Raw genomic sequence first — 22580 nt, 5'->3', positions numbered from 1 at the left:
TCAGGGAACAGTAGAGTCCTGTGAGGCAACTATCAGAGAGCAGCATGCGGAGCAGAGTTAAAGATTTATGCTAAGTATCATTGGGGTGATGAAGGTCAGCTGTTATAGGGATGGAAGCTATTATACTTGCTTCATCCTTCAACCTGAGTAAAGCTGGGAGCCATGACAGTATTTTGAGAAGTGACATGCTTTAAATTGTGTTGGGAGGGCAAGCGTGGGAGCTTGGAGACCAGATAGGAGGCGTCACTCTCAAGGTTGGTGTAAGCCACCATATCTCACCTGAGAGGTAGGTTAGAGGTGGTGAGACAGGGTTGCATTCTGGATTCATTTTGAAAAAAATACAAATGTGGTTTGGTGATTTTGTGGATGTGAGAAATGAAAGAAAAGAAATAAAAATGAATCCAAGGATTTTAGTCTAGATACTGAAAACAATGGAAAAGTTGCTGAGTAAGGAGACACAGCCTGCAGCTAGTTTTAAGAGAAAGATTGGGAGTTCAGTTTTGAACATTGTCAAGTTCAGAGGCCTTCCGTTTATAAGAATGTGTTCATGAAGAAAAAAATGAAACTACTTTCTGAAGTGTAGGAAAGTATCTTAAATTATAGTCAGGAGAAGCAAATTTCTGAGTTAATAGAGAAAAATCACAAAAGTTTTAAAATTCATTGATGAAAGGATATTTTAGAAAGTGTTCAGTGCTTTCAAAAAATCCAATAACATCAATTTATTAAGCAAAAACAAGATGGAGAGGGAAGAGTATAATAAAGATAAAAACACATAATGGCTTAAATAAAAACATGCTGAACAGAAGAAATAGTAATTTGATATTATAGAAAATTTAATCTATGAGGCTGAAGATTAACCCAAGCAATGTTCTGGGATTCAAAATATCAGTACTGCTTATATGCCCTTATTTTTCTGCTTCCAACAACTATACTGCCAAAAAAATAATAGTAATTTACTATGTGCTTGCACCTAATAGTTCATTTAGGCTGCAAGATATTGTTAAAGCAGGTAATATTATCCTTATTTTATAGATGAGGAAATTAAGCTAAGGATTGTTAAGTGCATTGCCCAACAGTATAGTGTACCAATATGGTGAAAATGAGAGAAAAAAAAAAGGATGAGAGAAGATAATTTCTAAGCTGAAGAATTCATAGAAGTGCAGTAACATCCTTATTTGAAGGAAGATGAGCCGGATTTAGTAATCAAAGATATATTAAAATAACACATCCCAGATACTGATAAACATAATTTGGAGGAGATCCGTATAAAGCAGAAGCAATGAATAATGGCTAATATTGTTAGATTCTAATACTTTTTAGGTTTGAGGTTTAAAGAGTGATAGGACTGAATGCTTGGGTCCTCTCCAGAGTCATATGTTGAAGCCCTAATCCCCAATGTCATAGTTTTGGAGATGAGGATTGTGAGAAGTGTTTATGTTTAATGAGTTCATTAGGATGGTGCCTTCCTGATGAGATTTGTGCTCTCATGAGAAGAGACACCTGAGAACTTCTCCCTCCCTCTCTCTCTCTGTGTCTCTCTTTGCTCTCCCTCTTTCCCTTCCATCCTTTCTTCTTCCCCCTCCCTCCCTCTTCTGAGGACATAGCTAGAAGGTAGTTATCTGCAAGACAAAGCGCCTTCACCAGAACCCAACCCTAATCTCAAGCTTCCAGCTCCTAGATAAGACATTTCTGTTGTTTAAGCCCCACCCCCCAACCAAGTCAGTGGTGTTTTGCTATGGAAACTCAAAGCAACTAGAACCAAGAGTTACTAGACTCTGATAGAGTTCATTGAATAGACTTTTAAGATCATACTCTTTTTATTATATCAACTGTATTTTCTTGTTGATCGCAGTAATAATCAAAATATAAACATTCTACCATTGCTGCAAGTATGTTTTAAGCTATAGAGGCAGACTGGGGTTTGTTAAGGTTGTCAAGAATAAGTCCCACTTCAACAGATACCAGTGAAGTTAAAAGAAGCTGAGAGAAAACATACATAAGCATGGTGGATGTGTGTAATAATCTAGGATAAAAATAAACACAACACATCCAGATACAGGTGACTGTGTGACTGACAGATGGTACATGGTCTTATGAAAGAGGATAGGATGGTCTGTGCAGTGAGTGCCCATGAACTCCCAAAGTATAGTGTAAAAATGTTTTGTGTTTGGATGCAGTTCTTGCCAAAAATACTCTGAAAATAAAGTGTTTTGAGACTTTGAAGGGAGTTTTAGATGGAAAATTGTCCTGAGCAGTACTGAATAACTCCCTTGTTACACCTCAGAGAGGAAAGAGTTCAATGCAGAAATAATTTTGAATCATATCATGGATCAGAACATTGCAGATTATAAGAAAATGAAGATGCATATAAGGAAAAATTCTCTCGATGCGTAAAGAACTACATAACTCCAGACACAAAGGAGATATATGAGAAAGCTCTGCTGCTAGATAAAAGTACAGGCTTTGAGAAGAAAACTAAAAGGAAGAAATTCCCAAGAAGAGATGAGAGCATACCAAAACATCTCTTGCCCAGAAGAAAGATCAACTAGTTTATCAGGAGAAAAATTTCCTCAGAGCTCCGGACAATACTGTGGAGAGCTAAACCAAACCAAACCATTACCATTTGCTATGAAGATTTTCAAAGAAAAAACAAAAAAACTTACTACCCAATCAGCATGCAAGTTACCACCACTTAATTGTTTTCGCTTTCAGAAATAATTTGTTTTTAAAATTAGATGTAGTCTTTTGATTCCTACTGTTCTTGGTTAACTCCTAGCTCTACTGATGACTCAGTTTCTACAGATTGTATTAGATGATACTGAAAGTTATGCTCAGCTTGAAGAATTACATGATTTTATTCAATCCCAATAATAAGAGTTGTGAGGATTCTATGTCAGAATAACAAGAATAAAAATGGCTACATCCAGAGTTAGTTAAGACTAGTGAATTTTTTATTAAAAACACATTTCATTACAAATTCTCAAAAATTTACAAAAGGATATATAATCATCCCTGTTGAATTGAAATTTTAATTTCATGAGTTCTCATTTTTACATATGTCTAAATCCTGTTAGTGATAGAACAATAATGCCATCATTTTGTGAATCAGCCAAAATGGCAGCCCAGCCCTTAAACAAATTCCCGTGCTCTAAGACAGCCCCACCCCTACCAGAGATGACTGCACCTGTACTAACTTCCTTCCCCTCCCCCTGCTATAAAAGCCACTGCTCGCCCAGACCTGGGGCTGTGCCATCTTTTCCCCCGGCCAGCCTGGCAGTTTGGGCCTGCCATTAAGCCTTGCTCTATGGACGTGACACTTTTCTCGTGAGCTTTCTTCGTTTTTCCTAACAGTTAGAACCTCAGCCTGTCAAATACCAAAACTTATTTATAAGCAGAAATCTTGAAATGATGTCTTAAAGGAAGATATGTAGAGAAAGAAGTAGACTGCTTTCCTGGGTACTTTATGTGGAAAAACTGGTACAAAACCATTAATACATTTTTGCTGATCTTCAGAATTCATTTTTCATGAGTAAAAGCAGAAATTTTGGTTTTACTCAATGCCAAAGTTTCAATGTAGCAAAAATCTCGAACCTTTGCTTTTATTACTTCCTTTTAACAATGAAAAAGTTCTGTAGGAAAGTTTATGGTTCTATATAGACTTCAACTGTGAAAGCAGTCACATTTTGACCTCTAAAATAATGACCAGATGAATTTGTAATGCAGAGTTCAGAATATATAGCAGAAGAAATTAAAATCAGAAAACAGGGTCCTCTGAGTCTCTGTAGTACTTATAATTAGTACTACCTTATTTACACTCGTGTATTTTGCATAGATAAACTGAGTTTCTTAATTGTGTTTGTAAGGGTCACTCATTCTCTGATGATTTGCCACTTGCAAAAGTTCCGGATTCCCTAGTCAGCCTTCATCCACATTGGAACTCATTCTTCTATCTTTTGTCCACTCAACCCGCCGTTCTGGCCATAATAATCTGTGCTCCCCAACTCTGCTCTGATAACTGAGGCCTCTCCTCCGACCCCTGCCCTCTCTTCAGTGATTTCTTTCGGTGGAGGGAGGGTGGTTCATCTCCCTGTTAAGAGGCTGTCCTTTGTAGCTGGTGTACGAAGGTGTCTTCTGAAACTGCCCTCTGGATTGATGTTTATTGCCTCCACCCTCTGATTTCCCACATTTCTGAGGTCCCCTCCAGATGTCACCTTTCTCCACTATATGAAAATTTTAACTTGTGACACATTGTGTCTCACTACTCTTTTCAAACTTTTTGGATTCAGTTGTCACAAAATGACCTTTCAATTCATTGACCTCATGCTTTTCTGACCCTGCGTCAGTAACCCATTCCCAAGGTCATCCTCAAGTTCTCATCATTAACTTCATCCCTCCAGAGTCTCCATTTTAAGCACTCTTCTGACTTTCATCTTTCCAGTACACTCCCTCTAGCTGCCCCAAGACTATGCTGACTCACTGATGCTCTGTCCTTCACAGCCCCTCCCCCACATCCTCTCTTCTTACCCAGGTAAGGTTCTATGGTCCCTTCCTAAGAAATCACAGAACAGTTCCCACAAACACATTCTCAAAGCCTGTGATCTTCTCTCCTGTTGCTTTGCTTCATCACCAAAACACGTAATTAACCATTTAATGAAAAATAAAAACAACTGGTTTGGTTAAAAATAGCCAAACTAACTAACCCCAGATAAGCTGACCTATTCCACACTTGTGTCCTTGCAACTAAATGAGCTGGGAACACCTGACTTCTGGGCTTACAGTTTACATTTGGGTACATGACTCCTAATTTCACGAGTGCCCTAACACTGCAGTGGTTATTTTTCTGGTATGTTGACTCTCCCACTGTCTTGGACCATTGTTTTTGACTACCTCATTCCTAGAACCTCTAAAATCTCTCTTATCTTCCTCTTTCTCAGCTAATTTATCTGGTTTCTGTTTCACTGAGAAGAGGAATTTAACCATTTCCCACACTTTACATACCATCCTGTCTGCATCAACTCTGCCTGCCCTCCTGTTAGATGAATGTCCACTTAGCTAAAGCCAGTCCTCCTCTGAGTGTTTTAGATTCCACCTCTTCTCACCTAAGAGCATTATTCTAGCAAGGATCTCCTTTGTCCTCTTGCTCATAAATTATTACCTGCTAGATGTATATTAGCATTAAAAAATGCCATCCAAGTTTGATCTCACACATATCCTTCCAACTCACGCTCTATTTCCCTCCTCTGTCTCTACCACTTCACCTCCTTGGATTGTCTGTTGAACCAACCTCCTCAGGCTTTCATCCCTATCACATTACCTAAAGAGTACTTGTCATGGTCAGCAGTGGCCCCATGTTGCTAAATCCAGTGGAGAGCACTCCATTACTGGCATGTCTATTTGCTGGACCAATCACTCATTCCTTAAAGCATATAAGAGCAAAGAAAGCTCCTGTAATTCCTTTAAGTAGGATAGGGAGGAAGTGGGCAATATAACTAATATACAATATAAGCCTAATCGGAATTGTCACTATAACCCCCCCCGCCCCATGTAACAAATACATCCTGATAAAAATTCATAAAATAATAAAAACACATTCATCACTTAAGGACACCAGACTTTCTTTTGTCCATCCTACAGCTTTTTTCTTTTTTTTTGCTGGTTGCTTCTCATCACCCTGACCTCTAAATGCCGAAATGTTTTAAACCTCAATTTAGCGAAGGACTTCTTCTCTTTTCACTCTTCAGTCATTCTCTTTCATATAGTGCCAAAGCTTTTAATACAATCTATATTCCTTTTTGTATGCTGGGTATCAAACCCAGCTAAGGACATGCTGAGGATGTATTTTACCCCTATGCTACTCATCAGCCCACAGCAGCTATATTCTGATGATGACTATATTTCTGTCTCTGAAATCTTCCCATACTGTCTCTGCTCTTCTCTTCTCGGCTGATTTATTTGGTTTCTGTTTCAAATGAGGACAGGAATTTGGCAATTTTTCATGTCATATTGACCAGCCTCTCTGCCTGATCTCTAGTCATTATGATGAATACCTGCTTTCTGTCTAAAGTCAGATCCTTCAATAGTATAGAACATTAAACAGCCCCTTGAACTCCTGACTCTTAAGTCCAACTGCATAGTGATAACTGAACTTTGAATAGTGTCGCAAACCAAAAGTATTGGAAACTGAATTCTTCCTTCCTGCCTCCTATCTACCGTTCTCTCTAAGTCCTGCTTACTTTCACAATCTCCCCATCTCACAAAAGTGCAATGCCACCATTCCCTCTGTTTAGGTCCAAATCCCTATTGTCTCTGATTTCTCTTTACTTTATTCTCTACATCCAACGCATTACAACATTTTATTAGCTCTGCCTTCAAAATAAAACTAGACTCTACCTGTCTCAACCACATCCTGATATCTTTCATCTTCATGATCTTCCCACAGTTCATTTTCTGCACTTGAAGCCCAAGTTGTCACTTTAAAACTTATGTCCATTCAAAGTTCTCTGTTGTTTTCTATCTCACTCAAAGAAAAGATGGCATTCCTACAGTGGCCTGTAAAGCTCTATCTAGATGAGCTTCGTCCTGGGAGGCAGAAGGCTTGAATGTTCCCTAAGATCACCCACTGCTGAATGTGCTGTGTACAGTATCCTCCCTTCAGTGTGGAACCTGTGAATGTGGTGCCAGAGTCACTTTCTCCCGCCCTGCCTTTTTTATTTTTTTGTTTTTGCATTTATTTACCTGTGTATGATTAATTGGGCTGCCTCCCCCCCTTCCAGGCAGAACAGAGCCACTCTCTTCATCAGATGTCATCTATGCCACAGGTGACAGGCTAGTCACTTTTGTTATACATATGTAGCTGGGATAGCTACCTGTAACATACCATCTTAGCTGACTAGAGAGGGAAATTCTCCTGCTGGTCCTGAAGAATTATCACCATGTTGTGAACTGCTATGGAAGCAACCTGGAAACCAGAGCTTGAATGTGGCCTCAGAACTCAGTATCATTCAAGATGACAATTTTCAAGAACATGGGGACCTCAGGCAAACAGCCATAAGAAAATAAATTCTACAATCAACCATGGAAGCGGGCTCTTCCCTAGTGTCCACATGAGAAAGCAGTCCAGCCTGCATCTTGATTTCAACTTAGCTATACCTGGAGGACCCTGGGATCCCATGTAGACTGCTCATCTGTAGAAGCTATGAGAAAACTGGAAGTGCTGTTTAAGTTCCTGAGCCTGCGGGAATTTGTGATACAGCAGTAGAAAACTAATGCATGCCTCTCTAACTTAGTCTTCTCGTCCTCCTTTCCCGACCTACCTGGTTTGAGCAGCCTTGGCACTTTCTGATTCCAAGAACATGGTGACCATGTTTCATTATAAAGCCTTTGGACCATCTGTTTCTTCCTGGAAAGAGCTTGATACTAGGAAAATATACAGCTCACTTTATTCTTCCGTTAGATGTTTGTTCAAATGGCACTTTATTAGAGAAGCCTTTCCCGACTACATAATGTGAAGTAGCAGCCCCAATTCAGCATTCATTTAAAGCTTTTACCCTGCTTAACTTTTCTCCAGAGTGTTCACCATCTTCTGATGTATCACTTAATTATTTACCATGAGGATGGAAATTCCATGAGGGCAGGAATTTTTTTATTTTTTTCTCTCTCTTGTATTCTTATGCGTGGAATGTACTTAATAATACAAGTGGATCCCTAATATGTGTTTGAAAACTAATATGTTTCTCATTAATTTTAAACTTGCACTTTTATTTCTACAGAGTTTTATGTATGTACTTAGAAACATTTTTGGTGGAAAAATGACTTTAGATGAAAAGATAAAAAATATATAATTTTCAAACTAGAAGATTTTATAGTTGAATAGCAAGAATTTAAACACACCCAGGTGCAACTAAGCATATAAACATAAGCAAGCAATAGAATTGTTAGTTTTAGAGCACATGCTCCCATAATTTAAAACTCAGTGAATTTCTGACTACACAGGTTTAAAATACATTATACTTTAAAATTATGTTCCTACACTGTATAATTTTGACCTTTCAGTGCTTGCATTTTTATAGGTGTCTCACCACACTCTTTCCTATTATTAAACCTGTCATAAACCCCAAAGCACAAAGAATTCTGATAAAATAGTACATGGTTCCAAATTTGAATCCCATTGCCCCATCATTAGTATTTAGCTGATTAATTTTCCATGCTTGTTATCTGTGGATGTTTTCAGAGGGTCCAAGAGCATTTTCACTACTTTTGTGTTACCTGAAACCCATTCATGTAAAAAGTTTTGTCGAAGGAAAAAAAAAATTGTTCAGATAACTCTCAAGATTCTTGGAACCTAGCCTTAAAAATGTATATGCTTTTTGCTTTTAAAAACATTTCTGTACTAAGGAAGGACTCCCAGCCATTTGTGTGTACTCTTCTGTGATTCCATTCTTGATATTTCCTTCCTCCTTCAGTAGCCTCTGCTTACTCAGATTTAAAATGTGAATAAATAAAATGAAGATCATATCAATAGTTTCTTTTCTGTAGGTCCAAATGTGACTCATTTTAAGCAGTAAGGGCCTGTTGATTTCCATCCTGATTGGGGTCATTGGCTGGGAGATTTATGGTATCTCCTTGGATGAGCATCTCCCTATCCGTCCTGATGATTTGCTTCTCATTGTTCATGTGGAATTTGTTCATTTCATCCATTACATTTCCAATGTCTGAGATACTTCAAAAGCACAGTGCATGGGATAAAATCCATACTTTGATGCTGGCATCCCAATTAAATGCCAGAAATTAGATTTGATTGACATGGAAAAGAACGGCCTTTTAATAAGTACAGTTTTTATATTCCCAGACCAAATTGCTATTTTTATTTGCTACTAAATCCTATCAGAGAAAATGGCGGTGTCCTTTCTCTTTTATAATATTTCATCTGCAGTGTGGGATTGAGTATTACTTTGCAGTCCATGAATTGTAGCTCATGAATAAATTCTTGTAACACCACTGTAACCAGGATACAGAGCTGTTCCATCACCGCAAAGAAAAAGAAACCCCTTCCTGCTGCCCCCTTTCCTTCACACCTCACCCACAACCACCCCTGACAATCACTGAAACAATATCAAACAAGTGGAATCAGATAGTTTATAACCTTTGGGACCTTCATTTGTTCAGTGTACCTTCTTTGAAATGCATACATGTTGTGTGTCAAGAGTTTCTCTTTAAGTAGGAAATACTCTGGAGTTAGTAGGTATAGGTAAGAACTTTCTCAATGAAACCCCAGCAGCACAGCAACTAAGAGATAGCATAGATAAATGGGACCTCATAAAACTAAAAAGCTTCTGTTCATCAAAAGAAATGGTCTCTAAACTGAAGAGAACACCCACAGAGTGGGAGAAAATATTTGCCAATTATACATCAGACAAAGGACTGATAACCAGAATATACAGGGAACTTAAAAAACTAAATTCTCCCAAAACTAATGAACCAATAAAGAAATGGGCATGTGAACTAAACAGAACTTTCTCAAAAGAAGAAATTCAAATGGCCAGAAAACACATGAAAAAATGCTCACCATCTCTAGCAATAAAGGAAATGCAAATTAAAACCACACTGATTCCACCTCACCCCTGTTAGAATAGCCATCATCAGCAACACCACCAACAACAGGTGTTGGTGAGGATGCGGGGAAAAAGGAACCCTCTTACACTGTTGGTGGGAATGTAGACTAGTACAACCACTCTGGAAAAAAATTTGGAGGCTACTTAAAAAGCTGGACATCGATCTACCATTTGATCCAGCAATACCACTCTTGGGGATATACCCAAAAGACTGTTACTCCAGAGGCACCTGCACATCCACGTTTATTGTGGCACTATTCACAATAGCCAAGTTATGGAAACAGCCAAGATGCCCCAGCACTGACGAATGGATTAAGAAAATGTGGTATCTATACACAATGGAATTTTATGCAGCCATGAAGAAGAACGAAATGTTATCATTCGCTGGTAAATGGATGGAATTGGAGAACATCATTCTGAGTGAGGTTAGCCTGGCTCAAAAAACCAAAAATCGTATGTTCTCCCTCATATGTGGACATTAGATCAAGGGCAAACACAACAAGGGGATTGGACTATGAGCACATGATAAAAGCGAGAGCACACAAGGGAGGGGTGAGGATAGGTAAGACACCTAAAAAACTAGCTAGCATTTGTTGCCCTTAATGCAGAGAAACTAAAGCAGATACCTTAAAGCAACTGAGGCCAATAGGAAAAGGGGACCAGGTACTAGAGAAAAGGTTAGATCAAAAAGAATTAACCTAGAAGGTAACACCCACGCACAGGAAATCAATGTGAGTCAATGCCCTGTATAGCTATCCTTATCTCAACCAGCAAAACCCCTTGTTCCTTCAAATTATTGCTTATACTCTCTCTACAACAAAATTAGAGATAAGGGCAAAATAGTTTCTGCTGGGTATTGAGGGGGGGAGCGGGAGGGGGTGGAGTGGGTGGTAAGGGAGGGGGTGGGGGCAGGGGGGAGAAATAAACCAAGCCTTGTATGCACATATGAATAATAAAAGAAAAATGAAAAAAAAAAAAAAAGAGTTTCTCTTTATTGATGGGTAGTCGTCCTAGTATGGTGTGCCACAGTTGGTTTAACCCTTCACATTAAAGAATGTTTTCATTGTTTCTAGTTTTCAGTAATTATGAATTAATTATTAAATTTTTTGTGTGTAGTTTTTTTTATGTGATCAGAAGCTTTCATTTCTCTAAGATATATAGAGTTGGAATTACTGTGTCATATATGTAAGTGTTTGACTTTATAAGAACCTGTCACACTATTTTCCATGCCAGCGATGCATGAGAGTTTCAGTCAATCTGCATCCTTGACAGCCGGGCTAAGGTGTTAAAGTGGCATATCATAGTGAATTTAATTTTCATTACAAACTAATTGCCTAAGATGTTCAGTATCAATTCATGTGCATTTTACCATCCATGGATTCCCCTTTTAAAAACATATCTGTTCAAGTGTTTTGTACATTTATTAAATAGGTTTTTTCATATTGTCAAGTTTTGAGAGCTCTTTATATATTTTTGATACAAATTCTTTGTCAGACATGATTTGTAAATATTTTCTCTTCATCAGTAGCTTGCCTTTTCATTATTATAACAATGTCTTTCACAGAGTAAAAGTTGTCAGTTTTGATAAAATTCATTTCATTGATTATTTTTCTTTTATGGATCTTGATTTTGGTGTCAGATTTAAGAATATTTTGCCTAAGTCTGGTTCACAAAGATTTTCCACTGCATCATTTTAAAAACATCATATATTTATGTGTTTTACATTTATGTATATGAACTACTTTATGATGTTATTTGTTAAGTTGTAAAGTTTAAGTATAGTTTCATTTTCTTAAACAAATGAATATCTAGTTGTTCCAATACATTTGTTCAATACCATTTGTTGAAAAGACTTTGTTTTTCTCCATTGACTTCCCATAACTTTGACAAAAATTAATGGGCCATATTGTCTATTTTATGTCATTGATCAATGTGTCTGTCCTTTCACCTGAACCATACAGTTTTGATTACTATAGACTTACAGTACATTTTAAAATCAATTAGCGCAATTTCGTCATTATTTTCTTTTTTGTCAAAAAGTCCATTTTATTTCCTTTTCCTGTCTGTATAAATTTTCAGATCAGCTTATCAATTTCCAAAATAATTGATTGGGTTTTGATCGACATTACTCCAAATCTATAGATTAGTATGAGGAAAATGGTCATCTTTATAATGCTGCACCTTCCAGTCCAGGATTGAAGTATGTTTATTTATTTATATTTTCTTTGGTTTATTTCATTGAAATTTATAATTTTCAGCATAAAAATCTTCTACATTTTATTAGAGTTACTCCTAAAGATCTTATTTATTTTGGACCTAATCTTTTTGAACTGTAATCTTTATAAAGAAAATACGGTCTCCATTGCTCATTGCTAGCCTTTTGTCCTGTGAAAATCTGTAGTTTTTGTCTCACTTCTGTTGCAAAGCTTCGGCAATGTTATTTGAATATGTCCCTCATGTCTGCTATCCAGGTGACTATTTGGACCCTCTGTGGGGATCCAGCACATAGATCACTACCTAAAGTCTCTGGTACACTTGTTCATGTCAGATCCATGCAAGCACAGTCTCCGGCAAGGCTGGAAGTTCACAAACAACATTAAGAAGTCCTTTTCCTAAGCTTCTTTTTCTCCTCAACCTCCAGGGCACACTCCAGTTTCCTGTGGCCTCCCTGTTTCATTCTTTAGCTAGAGACTTACATTTTATTTATCCCCTCTGCTATGCGGCTCTATCCTCTTCTGGAGTTAATTGGCAAGAGAATGGGAGGAAATAAAAGGTAAAGGGCATTCAAGCTACACCCTTGGCATTGCAGTTCTTCAATCAGAGAGGAATCTTTTCCTCTTTCATAATTTTGTAGGAACCTGTGAGTTTTCAGAGCAACCTGTGAGCCCTGGATGCAGACACTTTTATTGCTGCCACCACTGTCACCAAAAGATTACATGGGAGCTGAGGCATGAGAGAATAGAAAAGGAAAAAGAGATCTCCCTTCAATCTTTTAGCATCAGAAGTTCTCTTTTTTACACCATTAGAGTTAGAGTTCTGGAATCTCTCTAACTCTCCAAAGCTCATATCTGGGCTTGGGGCCATGTTGCATCTAGGTAAAGGGATAGCAAAGTGGAAAATGTTCAACTCACTGCTGGTATTAAAGATTTTGACCTTCTTCCGTGTGTGTGGTGCTAATTCCTTTCAGAATTCTCAAATGCTATAATTGCCTCATATCTTCTGTCCAGATTTTACACTTCATTTGGTGTGTGTGTGTGATGGGGGAGAGCATGTTTACTCTATGTCGCCTACAACTAGGACCCAACTGGCAGATCATGATGTCTTTTAACTGTAATGTAATTTTGGTTGCTTTAAATTAATTACAAAGATGTTTCTGAGAAACCAACCTTGTTTTCTCATCTTGTTGATAAAGTATTTTTTATTTTAAGGAGACAGTTTATATTTCATGGTTATCATTAAAACAAAATTTCAAACAGTAACTTGTCACTTATTTTAAATGGAGTCATGAAGAGGATAAAATTTGGTTCAGCTCATTTATATTAGTGGAATTCCTCATATTTGGATAGCACTGGGAGATACAGGCTGAGCTGCCTATTCCCAAACACACAGCTATTTACTCTACAGAGATACAGTGTCATAGCCATGGACTTTGTTACACAAAGGTCACTGCATTTTCCACTAAGCCAAACTATTATTTTATGGTACATGATGAGATAGATCAGTTTGAACCAAAAATACTGAACTGTTCATAAACGTTGACAGGTCCTGACATAAAACCTTGAAAGTCAGGCTGTATTATTCACCTCTGTGAGTAGGGATTGGCATGTCTAAAAACTTTAAATATAGGAAAGAAGATAAAATAGTGATAACTGGATTTACAAGGAGAACAGCATGAACAGAGTAAAAGAGAAAGAAACCAGTGAACAGGAAGTAGATTCTTCAAATGTAACATAAGATACATGTAGCATACACAGAAATGGAATAGTTTTGGCTATGGTTTTAAAAATGGCATGCCATTGATACAAATGAGTTTGTGCTTGAAGACATAAAGGGTTTGGTTTTAAACTTACAGAATATAAAATAATGAGATCAATGCAAAAGGAATTTAGAGGTCTAGATCAGGAAATTGGGATCCAAATGGAAATACAGAATTGTGATAGCTCTTCAGAAGGAAAATCGATGATATTATAAGGGAAAAGGTGAGAAAATAAAAAACAAACAAGGACTAAAACTTAAAGTGTGTAAGCTATTAACATTAAGAACTGCTGAAAAGTTTAACTTGACAGTTTGAGAGAACTGTATGGCTTTTGATATTTGTGAATGTCATCCAGAATAAATGTATTTTCAGTTATACATACTTAAAAAGAACTCACATTTCCATGCACCCTAAGTATATCTAGCTGTAGAATTGTAAGCACCAGAAAGACTGTCCGGATATACTCATTTAGTCTGTCTGTTTACATATGCCTTTGTTTATTTTCCTGTCTGGGTGAGATTTTCATTTCCTGGTTATATGTCTAGATGGTTTAAATGAAAGGCAAGTCTCACAGCTGTAAATTCCTGTGTATGAAACTAGTATTACTTTATATCCACAAAGACTGACAGTGCTAATGATGGTTTTCCCAAAATGTTTGCAGTGTCATTTGTTGGTTTGCATCTCTGTGGCATTTCCAAAATAGAGAAGTTATTTACATTTTGCTGTTTAACATTTCCAGAGGTATATATTTTTCTTTTTTCCTTTTGCTCTGCTAAGAATAGCAGAATAAGTGGGAAAGACGTTTAGAGAAAGAATGTCATTAAATTGTTCCATGTTAAAATATTTTTTGGGGGTTGGGATATGGCTCAGTGGTAGAATGCATGATTACAAGGACCAAGGTTTGAGCCCTAGCACTGAAAAAAAAAAAAAAACAAGCAAAAGATTCTATATTTTCCCTTTTAGTCTTTTAAACCATATTTGTATGTTTCAGTATGCAAGATCGAATATTTCATTATGAAGCATTGGGGAGTTCCATTAAAGGCAGATTTTAAAGAGCCTTAGTCATTAATGTACCTGATAACCTGGGTGAGAAGAAAGTATAAATTTGTGTTGCCGAAATTGCCCCTTCTTTGCTTTCCATATTTCGTTGGCATGTTTAAATATTTAAATCTCTGCTGATGAAATGAAGAACTTGACATCAGATGGAAATATTGCTGTGGCCATGAACTATCCATCTTTTTCTTCTCTTATGACTCTGCTTTCAAGCGTGATAATAACCCAAACATATACTCTCTGAGATGACATTTTTTGGTTCATGTAGATTGAAATATTGATTACTCAACTTTATCTCATTGGCATATAAAATGCTAGGAAAGAATATGAATATCACCTCTGGTTTTGGTTCAGCCATATTTGTTCAGTTTCTCCCCAGGTTTGCTATGCATTTGGTTTGTTGGGAGAAAAGTTGGTGGAAGGTGTTGGATAAAAAGAGGCTAGAATGTGTTTGAGATTTTTCTCAAGTCCATTAAAAACCTATGATGTCCAATGATACCTTTAAGAGAATAATAGAAATGATTAGAGCATGGGGTTTATATGGAAGAGCTGTTAGAAACCAACTTTTTGTTTTGTATTAAAAGCAATGGAAAGCCAGAGAAATGAGTAATATGTACCTATTCAAGTAGCTAATGAGTAGACAAATTAGAAGTAGAGCATGAGTTTCTTGATTCAGTTTGTTTTCTATGCATATGTGATAAGTTTCCAGTAGTTAAAATTCAGTAGAGTTTTGGTGAGGAAAAGTCAAATTATTATTACTGTTTCCCCAATCTGACAGGAGATAAGATGAAAGCATAGGTAAGAAATTAAGAATAATTTTTTTGGAATCTCTATGGAAATCATTTTTGAAGGAACCTTTGGATTCATAAAAAATAAATATTTCATTTTTGGCTCTCCCAATTAAAGAGAGGTATCGATATTTGTATTCTTGGTATTGTAAACTATTTCATAACACATAGGAAAAGGAATAAATTTTAGATTTTGATTCAGTAACAGGGTGAACCACTCTTTGAGGTGTCGTGGGTTCAGTTCTTCAGTTTATAACCTGAGTTTGCCATTCTGTCTCACAAATCTCAGATGAGGAAACACACTTCAAGAAACTCAAAAAGCTGCCTATCTAAAAAAATTTTGGGAAAAATTGACTTCTATAATATCAATAGATTAAGCAAGTTCTTAGCTTCATTCCACTCAAGGACTAAGTGGAAGACTAAAGGAGATAACATAGGAAACAGAAAAGACAGAAGAATCACTGAGCAGGTAGTCAGATATTTTAAAAGGGGAATAAAGTTTACTCCCATTGTGCATTGCTTATTCATCTGCCTCAGCATTTTTGCATTTCAATAGCTATAGACTTTTGTATTCTGCACTGCTAGCAATGTAAGCATCCTAGCATCATCTGTTATCACTAAGTTTTGTATCTCCAGTGTGCATTTAATCACTCCAGAAATGCATATGCCATGAGATCCCATGTTCTTTTATTGTAACCTTCAATATCAACTTCAGTAACACTTCTGGAGAGAACTGAATTACATATAATTTGGTACATTAATGCTAGTAGTAACTGTTTCTGTTGCTGCTATACCAATACTACCACTAGGATGAAGGTGTGGGAAGAAGCAATTGCCTTGTGTTAGGCACAGCACTGAACACCTCACATTAATCATCTCACATAATTAATCTTTTAAAGAAGGATTGAGTTACAAATGAAGAAAGCAAAGCATCCCGTGGCTATGTGACTAGCCCAAGTCAATCCTTGAGTTCATACTTATAAGCATTACAGCATATATTGCTTTATTTTACACCCCCGCAAAGGCTGTGAGAAGTCTACCTACTGTTTCAAATCATTCCGTGCATTGTTTGGATTAGTTCAATGATGAAATTTAGAATGTTATACATAGGCTTTTGCATGTTTAGACATTTAAGTTTGCTGGAGCAAAAAATTTTAAATAATTCCTTTTGAGAAGAAAAAGAAAACTTTACTTGTATATAATCAATTGCAGGGGGAAAATACTGAAAATCTCTAGGAAAAAATTATTTATATACTGTTAAGAATCACTATTAAACTCTAACGAATAGATATTGAAGAATTATACAGAGATATGCCAAATCATGACTTGTAAGAAGTTGTTATGTCATAGTCAAGTGGAAAATGGTATAATGAATTGGAGCTAATATAATTTTCTACAGATTCGAACATTGCACTGTGAATATATTTACATCTGCTTTGTGGTAAATCCTAATTTGTCTATATTTCAAATAACTGAGCCAATATTGTAATTTCCGCTGATTTAAAAATCACCAAGAAGCATTTTATTTCATGCTTTAGTAAGAAATCATAATTAGTATTTGACAATAAATCATTGTTCTTATTCTATGCATCATCCTTATCTTATTGCACTATGACAATAGTTATGAAAATATCACCAGGATTTTCCTATTTTAGCTTCCTCAAAAACACAGCTCAAAAGGTATAATTTTTTTAGTTTGTACCCTTCATTTAATTAAAACATTTTGCTATGATCTAATAACATTATTATGCTTCTTTTTTACTTAATTTATTCATTGTTTTAATTAGCATTTTGGCAAACTACTTACACTAAATTTTCTATTCTTTTCTTTACCTTTTATAATAAAACAGCAGCATTTAGAAGGAAACAGTTGAAAGAAGTATTCAAGTTAAAAGTTCAGAACAAATTTCAGATAAGAACAAACTAACATAGAAAATAAAGTGTCATGTGACCATCATTATTAAGTCTATTTGGCTTAGAAGTTTCAGCAACACACCAGACCTGTGGGGTGGCCTGCGGCCTACTCTCTCAATAAAATTGAGGGAAAAATATTACCGTGTGTCACAGTGTTTCCACGATATATAATGGCACCATTTGTACTGTAGATTTCCGTGCCCGGACAAAGAAACTAAAGAATTATAAAGTGTGGTGATTTAATTTCATCTTTATCTTTCCTTATTATTGCTGTTCATAATATTTTTATGTTGATAAAAATAATGGTGATGGGAATCATAGTAATAATATTAGCATTAAATACAGCAGTATTAATCAGTGACCAAATAGATTGAAGAAGTTTGAAGCTTTGGGCTGCCATTTTGTTACCTTGGATAACTCTTTCATACTTTACAAATCTGTTTCTTGTCTAAAAAACTTGTTCTAATTTAAATGTACCTTAACTTGTGTTTGCTTGGAAAGAATCTTCTGTACCTTCTCTTTTAAAAAGAAAAATTATCTTAGAGAAAAGGTACAATGTCACATTCTTTGTTGCCAGTGGCCCTGCCACTGAGGAATCCATGGGTGTTACTTTTGTTTTCTACATTACTTGACAACATTTTCTGTGGTAGCCATGGACACTATTTCATGTGGTTGGTACAGAGGTGTCATGGTTGATGCTGTTGTCAAGATTCAATGGTTGTAAATAGGACATTCATTCATTACATGGCATTCTTTCCCCAAGGTTGCTCCTGAGAGCCTTTGAGGGGGACAACCTTCATGAGGTAGTTTTTGACAGTATTTGTAGTTAATATTTCATTTGAATTAAAAACAACATCAATACTAGTAACATGTTTTGCTGTATTTTAAGCAGATCTGTTTAAAACAAAGTAATAACAATGTCAGTAGTTTTCAGAAACAAAAGGGTCTGGACATGTTTTGACAGAGAAAATTCTCACCTTTGCATTTCACTGATTTCTGGTTGCAGAACTTCAGATGGTGGCAAAGTGGTTGGCACCATAGAGGTCAGTGTTGTGAAGATGGGGGAGATCGAGGATGGGGAAGCCGACCACATCACGGCAGATGTACAGGGACAAAAGGTAGGATCTCAGTCAACTCATTGCACAAATTAAATTAGAAATGATCAGCTTTGCCAGAAGCCTGTATCACCATCATGCTGTGGGGTTTGAAATCTCATTATTCAAAAGCTAAATCAGCTGTGGAATTGGAGTACAATATGTGTGTGTGTTATCCCCTGAACCGGAGGACCTATTTGCATGGAACTATGCAAAGCTATGCAACATTCAGAACCACCTTTCTCCTCACTGCCAGCTCTGCCTCTTCTCAGTCAGAACAAAAGTATTGATCATCGCTGCATTCTCCCCTAATTAACCCGACGTGAGATGAACGGAAGATTCTGGGAGGGCTATTGCCAATAGTAGCCTGCTTTCTATTCCCAGGCCCATCTTGGGAAAGATTTTAATTTGGATTTCATTTTTATGTGAAGAAGGAGGATTTAACAAGAACCTTGTGCTTTATAAAATTGCAAAAAGAGAGGCAGGACATCATATATAGCAGAAAGACAGCTCTGGAGTTGGGGCAATGATTGACCGGTCAGAAGCATAACAGCGTTTCAAAGCCCAGGACAAAAGCCTGATGCTCATAAATATGTCTGGGGTTTTCTCTTTCTGCTTCTTTTTCTCTAAGAAAGAAAAACCCAATATAAATATTAGCTTAAATTCTTTCTGAGTGCAATTGCCTGATTTATTGACACACTTCAACACATAGGACAGACTTAGAAACTAACAGTGGGGTTTTTTTTTGAAAACCAGTATTTTTATGAATTATAATTCTTACTTTTTCATAAATATTCTTAATGATGAAGCCTATCATGACTTATCTTCTAATTTATTCTTTCTTATCTCTTGGAACATGTTTGGCTTTTGGTACTTAGAAAATATCTACCTGGGAAATGATGTTTATCCAATGTTTAACAAATTATTACTGTCACAAGAAAACTCTAAGGCTGCCTTTCAACTAAAATATTTGTTTTACCCCCAAATAGGCTAGGATCTTCTCAGCTCCCCCAAAATTATTTTTTCTGTTTCTCCACTCTCTCTTGGGATCATTATTCATATGTCATGAAATTATTCTGAGGATGCCTGACGTTTAAATCAGGCTGCTTGCAAATTTCAGGGCCATGGAGAAATTTAATAGGAGATCCTTTTTGGGTTGGTGCATGCAAGACTTCTCTCCTGAGGCTGGCTACTTTATTCCACTCTTGTTCCCTTTAGAATTTCACATAAAACTCATCTGTTTCACCACCACATGAATTCCTGCCATCAGATCAAGAAGAAGCAATTTGGAAGCTGGACTGGAAACTAAGTGGAGAAGTAGGCAGATAATCATGCCAGGGCTGGCAGCAGTGCAGCAGGAGCAGAAACATGTCCCCCTCCAAAGTGAAGCTGTTTTCCCTGACTCAGACCCTATTCCTGCCCACCTCTCCATCCTTGTCGCTGCTCACGCACCCTGTGACTCTAGGCTGTCACAATTATGAAGCAGTGAAAATTCCATCAATCTCTTTTTTTAGAAATGGAGAACTTGATATCTAGGACTGTGCCTTGCCAAAGCCCTACAGAATGTTTCTGGCTCAGTAAAGTTAACTCAGAAAAAATGTAAAGGTGGCGGTCACAGTGCATACCATGTCTGAGTCATCAGTTGACAAAGTGGTAAACACACAAAACTTTGTTGGCGTCAACTGTCCTATCTGGACTTTCAGAATTTTTTTTTAATAAAGTCACTATAAACTCTCTTACTAATTTCTAATAATATTTATGATTGTGTGAAGAACATATATAGTAAGGTCCAATATACACAACAATATTCGAAAGAATAATATAGAAATAACTTTATCTCACTGCCTTTCAAATTGCAGTCACAATCATTGGCGATGTTTTTTGAAATTACATATATATGGACCCCTCTGTAAGTCTGCTCTCTTAAAGTAGAATTTTAAAATATCATAAAAGAGAAAATAAGAATGCTATTAGATTGAAATTATCCCATCTGCTTTCCAGTTTTTATGGAAGTCGTGAGTATATGAAGGTCACATTTCTGTGTTCACTTTGCAAAATAGATGTTCTGTTAGGAATCATAAAGTTGATTTTGTTTATTCAGAGTCCAGGAAAGCAGTGTCTCAGAACAGTGGCCTGATCGCTATCAGTTATGGACTTCACTAAAATGGTTCAAAGTGAAACATTCCTGTAAGTTCTGTTAATGATGTTCTTTTGGAAAAAAGGATGACTCAGAGCTATTGATCTAGTTATTATGGGGAAGGCCATCAGGGAAAAATCATGAATAGATTTCCTGGCCGGTCTGATAACATTAGGTTTTACTGCTCAGCAGTAGCCATTATATATGCTAGAGGAGAACACTGACAGGATGAATACAGTGTTTGTGAAGGACTACTTAAACGGACTGGATAGGGAGAGGAGGAGGAGAAATATGGGGGACAGGAGGAATAAAAATTTTAAGTATGTCCAAGCATCATGGCACATTGCTCCAGTGGTTTGACAACTACATTTGCAAAGTACTGTGGATTAAAAGAAGGGGAGGATCTATGACTTCTGTTTGATCAAATGATTTAGGGGACACCAAATGTAAGAGCTGTTTGTAGTAATTCATTCTTTTACTAAAGTCAGAACTCAATAATGAAATTATGAAAGTATAGGTTTTGCCCATCAACAAATCTGCTGAGTAATGAGATGAATGTCGCAGTAGAGGTATAAGTAGTAAGCTATAAGAAAACAGAAAGTAACATTTAAGTCAATATTTTGAAGTATTTACCTTCCTTCACCATATACTTGAGGAATAAACAGTGATCTCAGTGTCTGTGTCTCTCAAAAGGGGTCAATCCCTGGGGGAAGGAAAATAAGGTGTGGAGAAGGAACTGTGTTCTACTCAAGCAGCTGGGAAATAGCCCAAGAATGTCTAGTGCCACCTCCTGGGGACAATCACCTGAGCCTTACAGGACCTGCAGGAGGATGCTTCCTTTAGATCCTGTTAGTCAAAGAACTTTCTAGGCTTTTTGTTTGTCTCATTTTCTTTACACTTGCTTGTTTATATCTAGTATATTTGCTGTGAAAATTCACTCTCGCTCTTTCTCTTATCCCCTACCACCTTTGACTAGAGATAGGAAATTCATTTGAAGAAACCAATGCTAGACCTGTCTGAGGCAGGCTAGATCGGCTATAAGGTGTAATCTTAAAAAATTATGATTTTCATTAAAAAATCATAAAAATTTAAGAATATGTTTAAAAACCTGAGCCAGGAAATAAGACGAAATCAGGAACTAAAGATGAAAATCACTAGAACAACAAGGAATTGGAATATAGATGCTTATAGTCCTTCTATCACCCTCCCTTCTTTTAGATGCTAAGTGAGTTGTAATCTCCCTAAATGAGTCTGAGAATGGAAGGTAATTCCTTGATTCAGAAAAGAAATGCCCTAAAAGGTCATGCACATTATTCCCATGATTTAGGTCATAATAAACCCACCATAAACCCATGGTCTCCAGCAAAATGATTATGGGTTCTTAGGTGATGTGCCTATGTGTCTAGGTAAGGATTCAGGCTGGATTCCCCAAGCTCAGAAAGTACAAATACACCTGGGATGGGGGGCCACCATTTTGCACCTCTTTTTCCCACCTCCTGTGTGTCAGCAGGTGTGGGACACACCTTCTTTCTGGCCTTCTACTCTGTGAGTTTCCTTTTTTTGTGAAACCTTTGGAAATGCTTTTTGTCATAGATTTCAAGGTCTTTTGGTGCTGGGGGATGACTGGGAAATTAAGTAGAGAATTCTACTCTCTTCTCAGTTCTCATCCCTCCAGTCCTTCTCTGATAGCATTTCCATGTGAAAATTGGTCTCTTATTAACCTCCTGGGATCAGAAGAGCTTGGTTTCCTCTCTTAGTTGCAGTCTCATAGGAAGTCTCCTGGTTACTGACAGATGGTCTGGAACGTTCTCTCCCGTCATAGTCATTCACTAGAAACAAGTCAATGTGCTCCTCTGTGTATTCTCTCTCTGTCCAGAGAAATGTCATTTCTGCCAATACCATGATCTTTCTCAGTCATGCACTCTGGAGATCAGCTTATTTATTAATACTCCTCATATTTTATGAGCAGTGTTTGCATTGTTTTGGTTGGAAAAAAAGAATATCCTT

General features: G+C 36.9%; 1 protein-coding gene across 8 annotated transcripts in view; it reads left to right on the top strand.

Annotated features, from left to right (window-relative positions):
* Nucleotides 1-22580, top strand: part of Inpp4b (inositol polyphosphate-4-phosphatase type II B) — a 395691-nt gene that overhangs the window by 130722 nt on the left and 242389 nt on the right. For all 8 annotated transcript variants that reach the window (XR_012435583.1, XM_074041203.1, XM_074041202.1 and 5 more), the window contains one exon: nt 18349-18460. Coding sequence is in view for 7 of the 8 variants with exons in the window: in XM_074041203.1 (XP_073897304.1) it covers nt 18349-18460 (112 nt within the window). In the remaining variant the exon portion in view is untranslated. The remainder of the gene's footprint in view (nt 1-18348; nt 18461-22580) is intronic.

This window comes from Castor canadensis, chromosome 9 (assembly GCF_047511655.1).
Source record: "Castor canadensis chromosome 9, mCasCan1.hap1v2, whole genome shotgun sequence".
In the NCBI taxonomy this organism is placed as follows: Eukaryota; Metazoa; Chordata; class Mammalia; order Rodentia; family Castoridae; genus Castor; species Castor canadensis.
The sequence above is the reverse complement of the archived record's forward strand: the minus strand, read 5'-3'. Positions and strand labels throughout refer to the sequence as shown.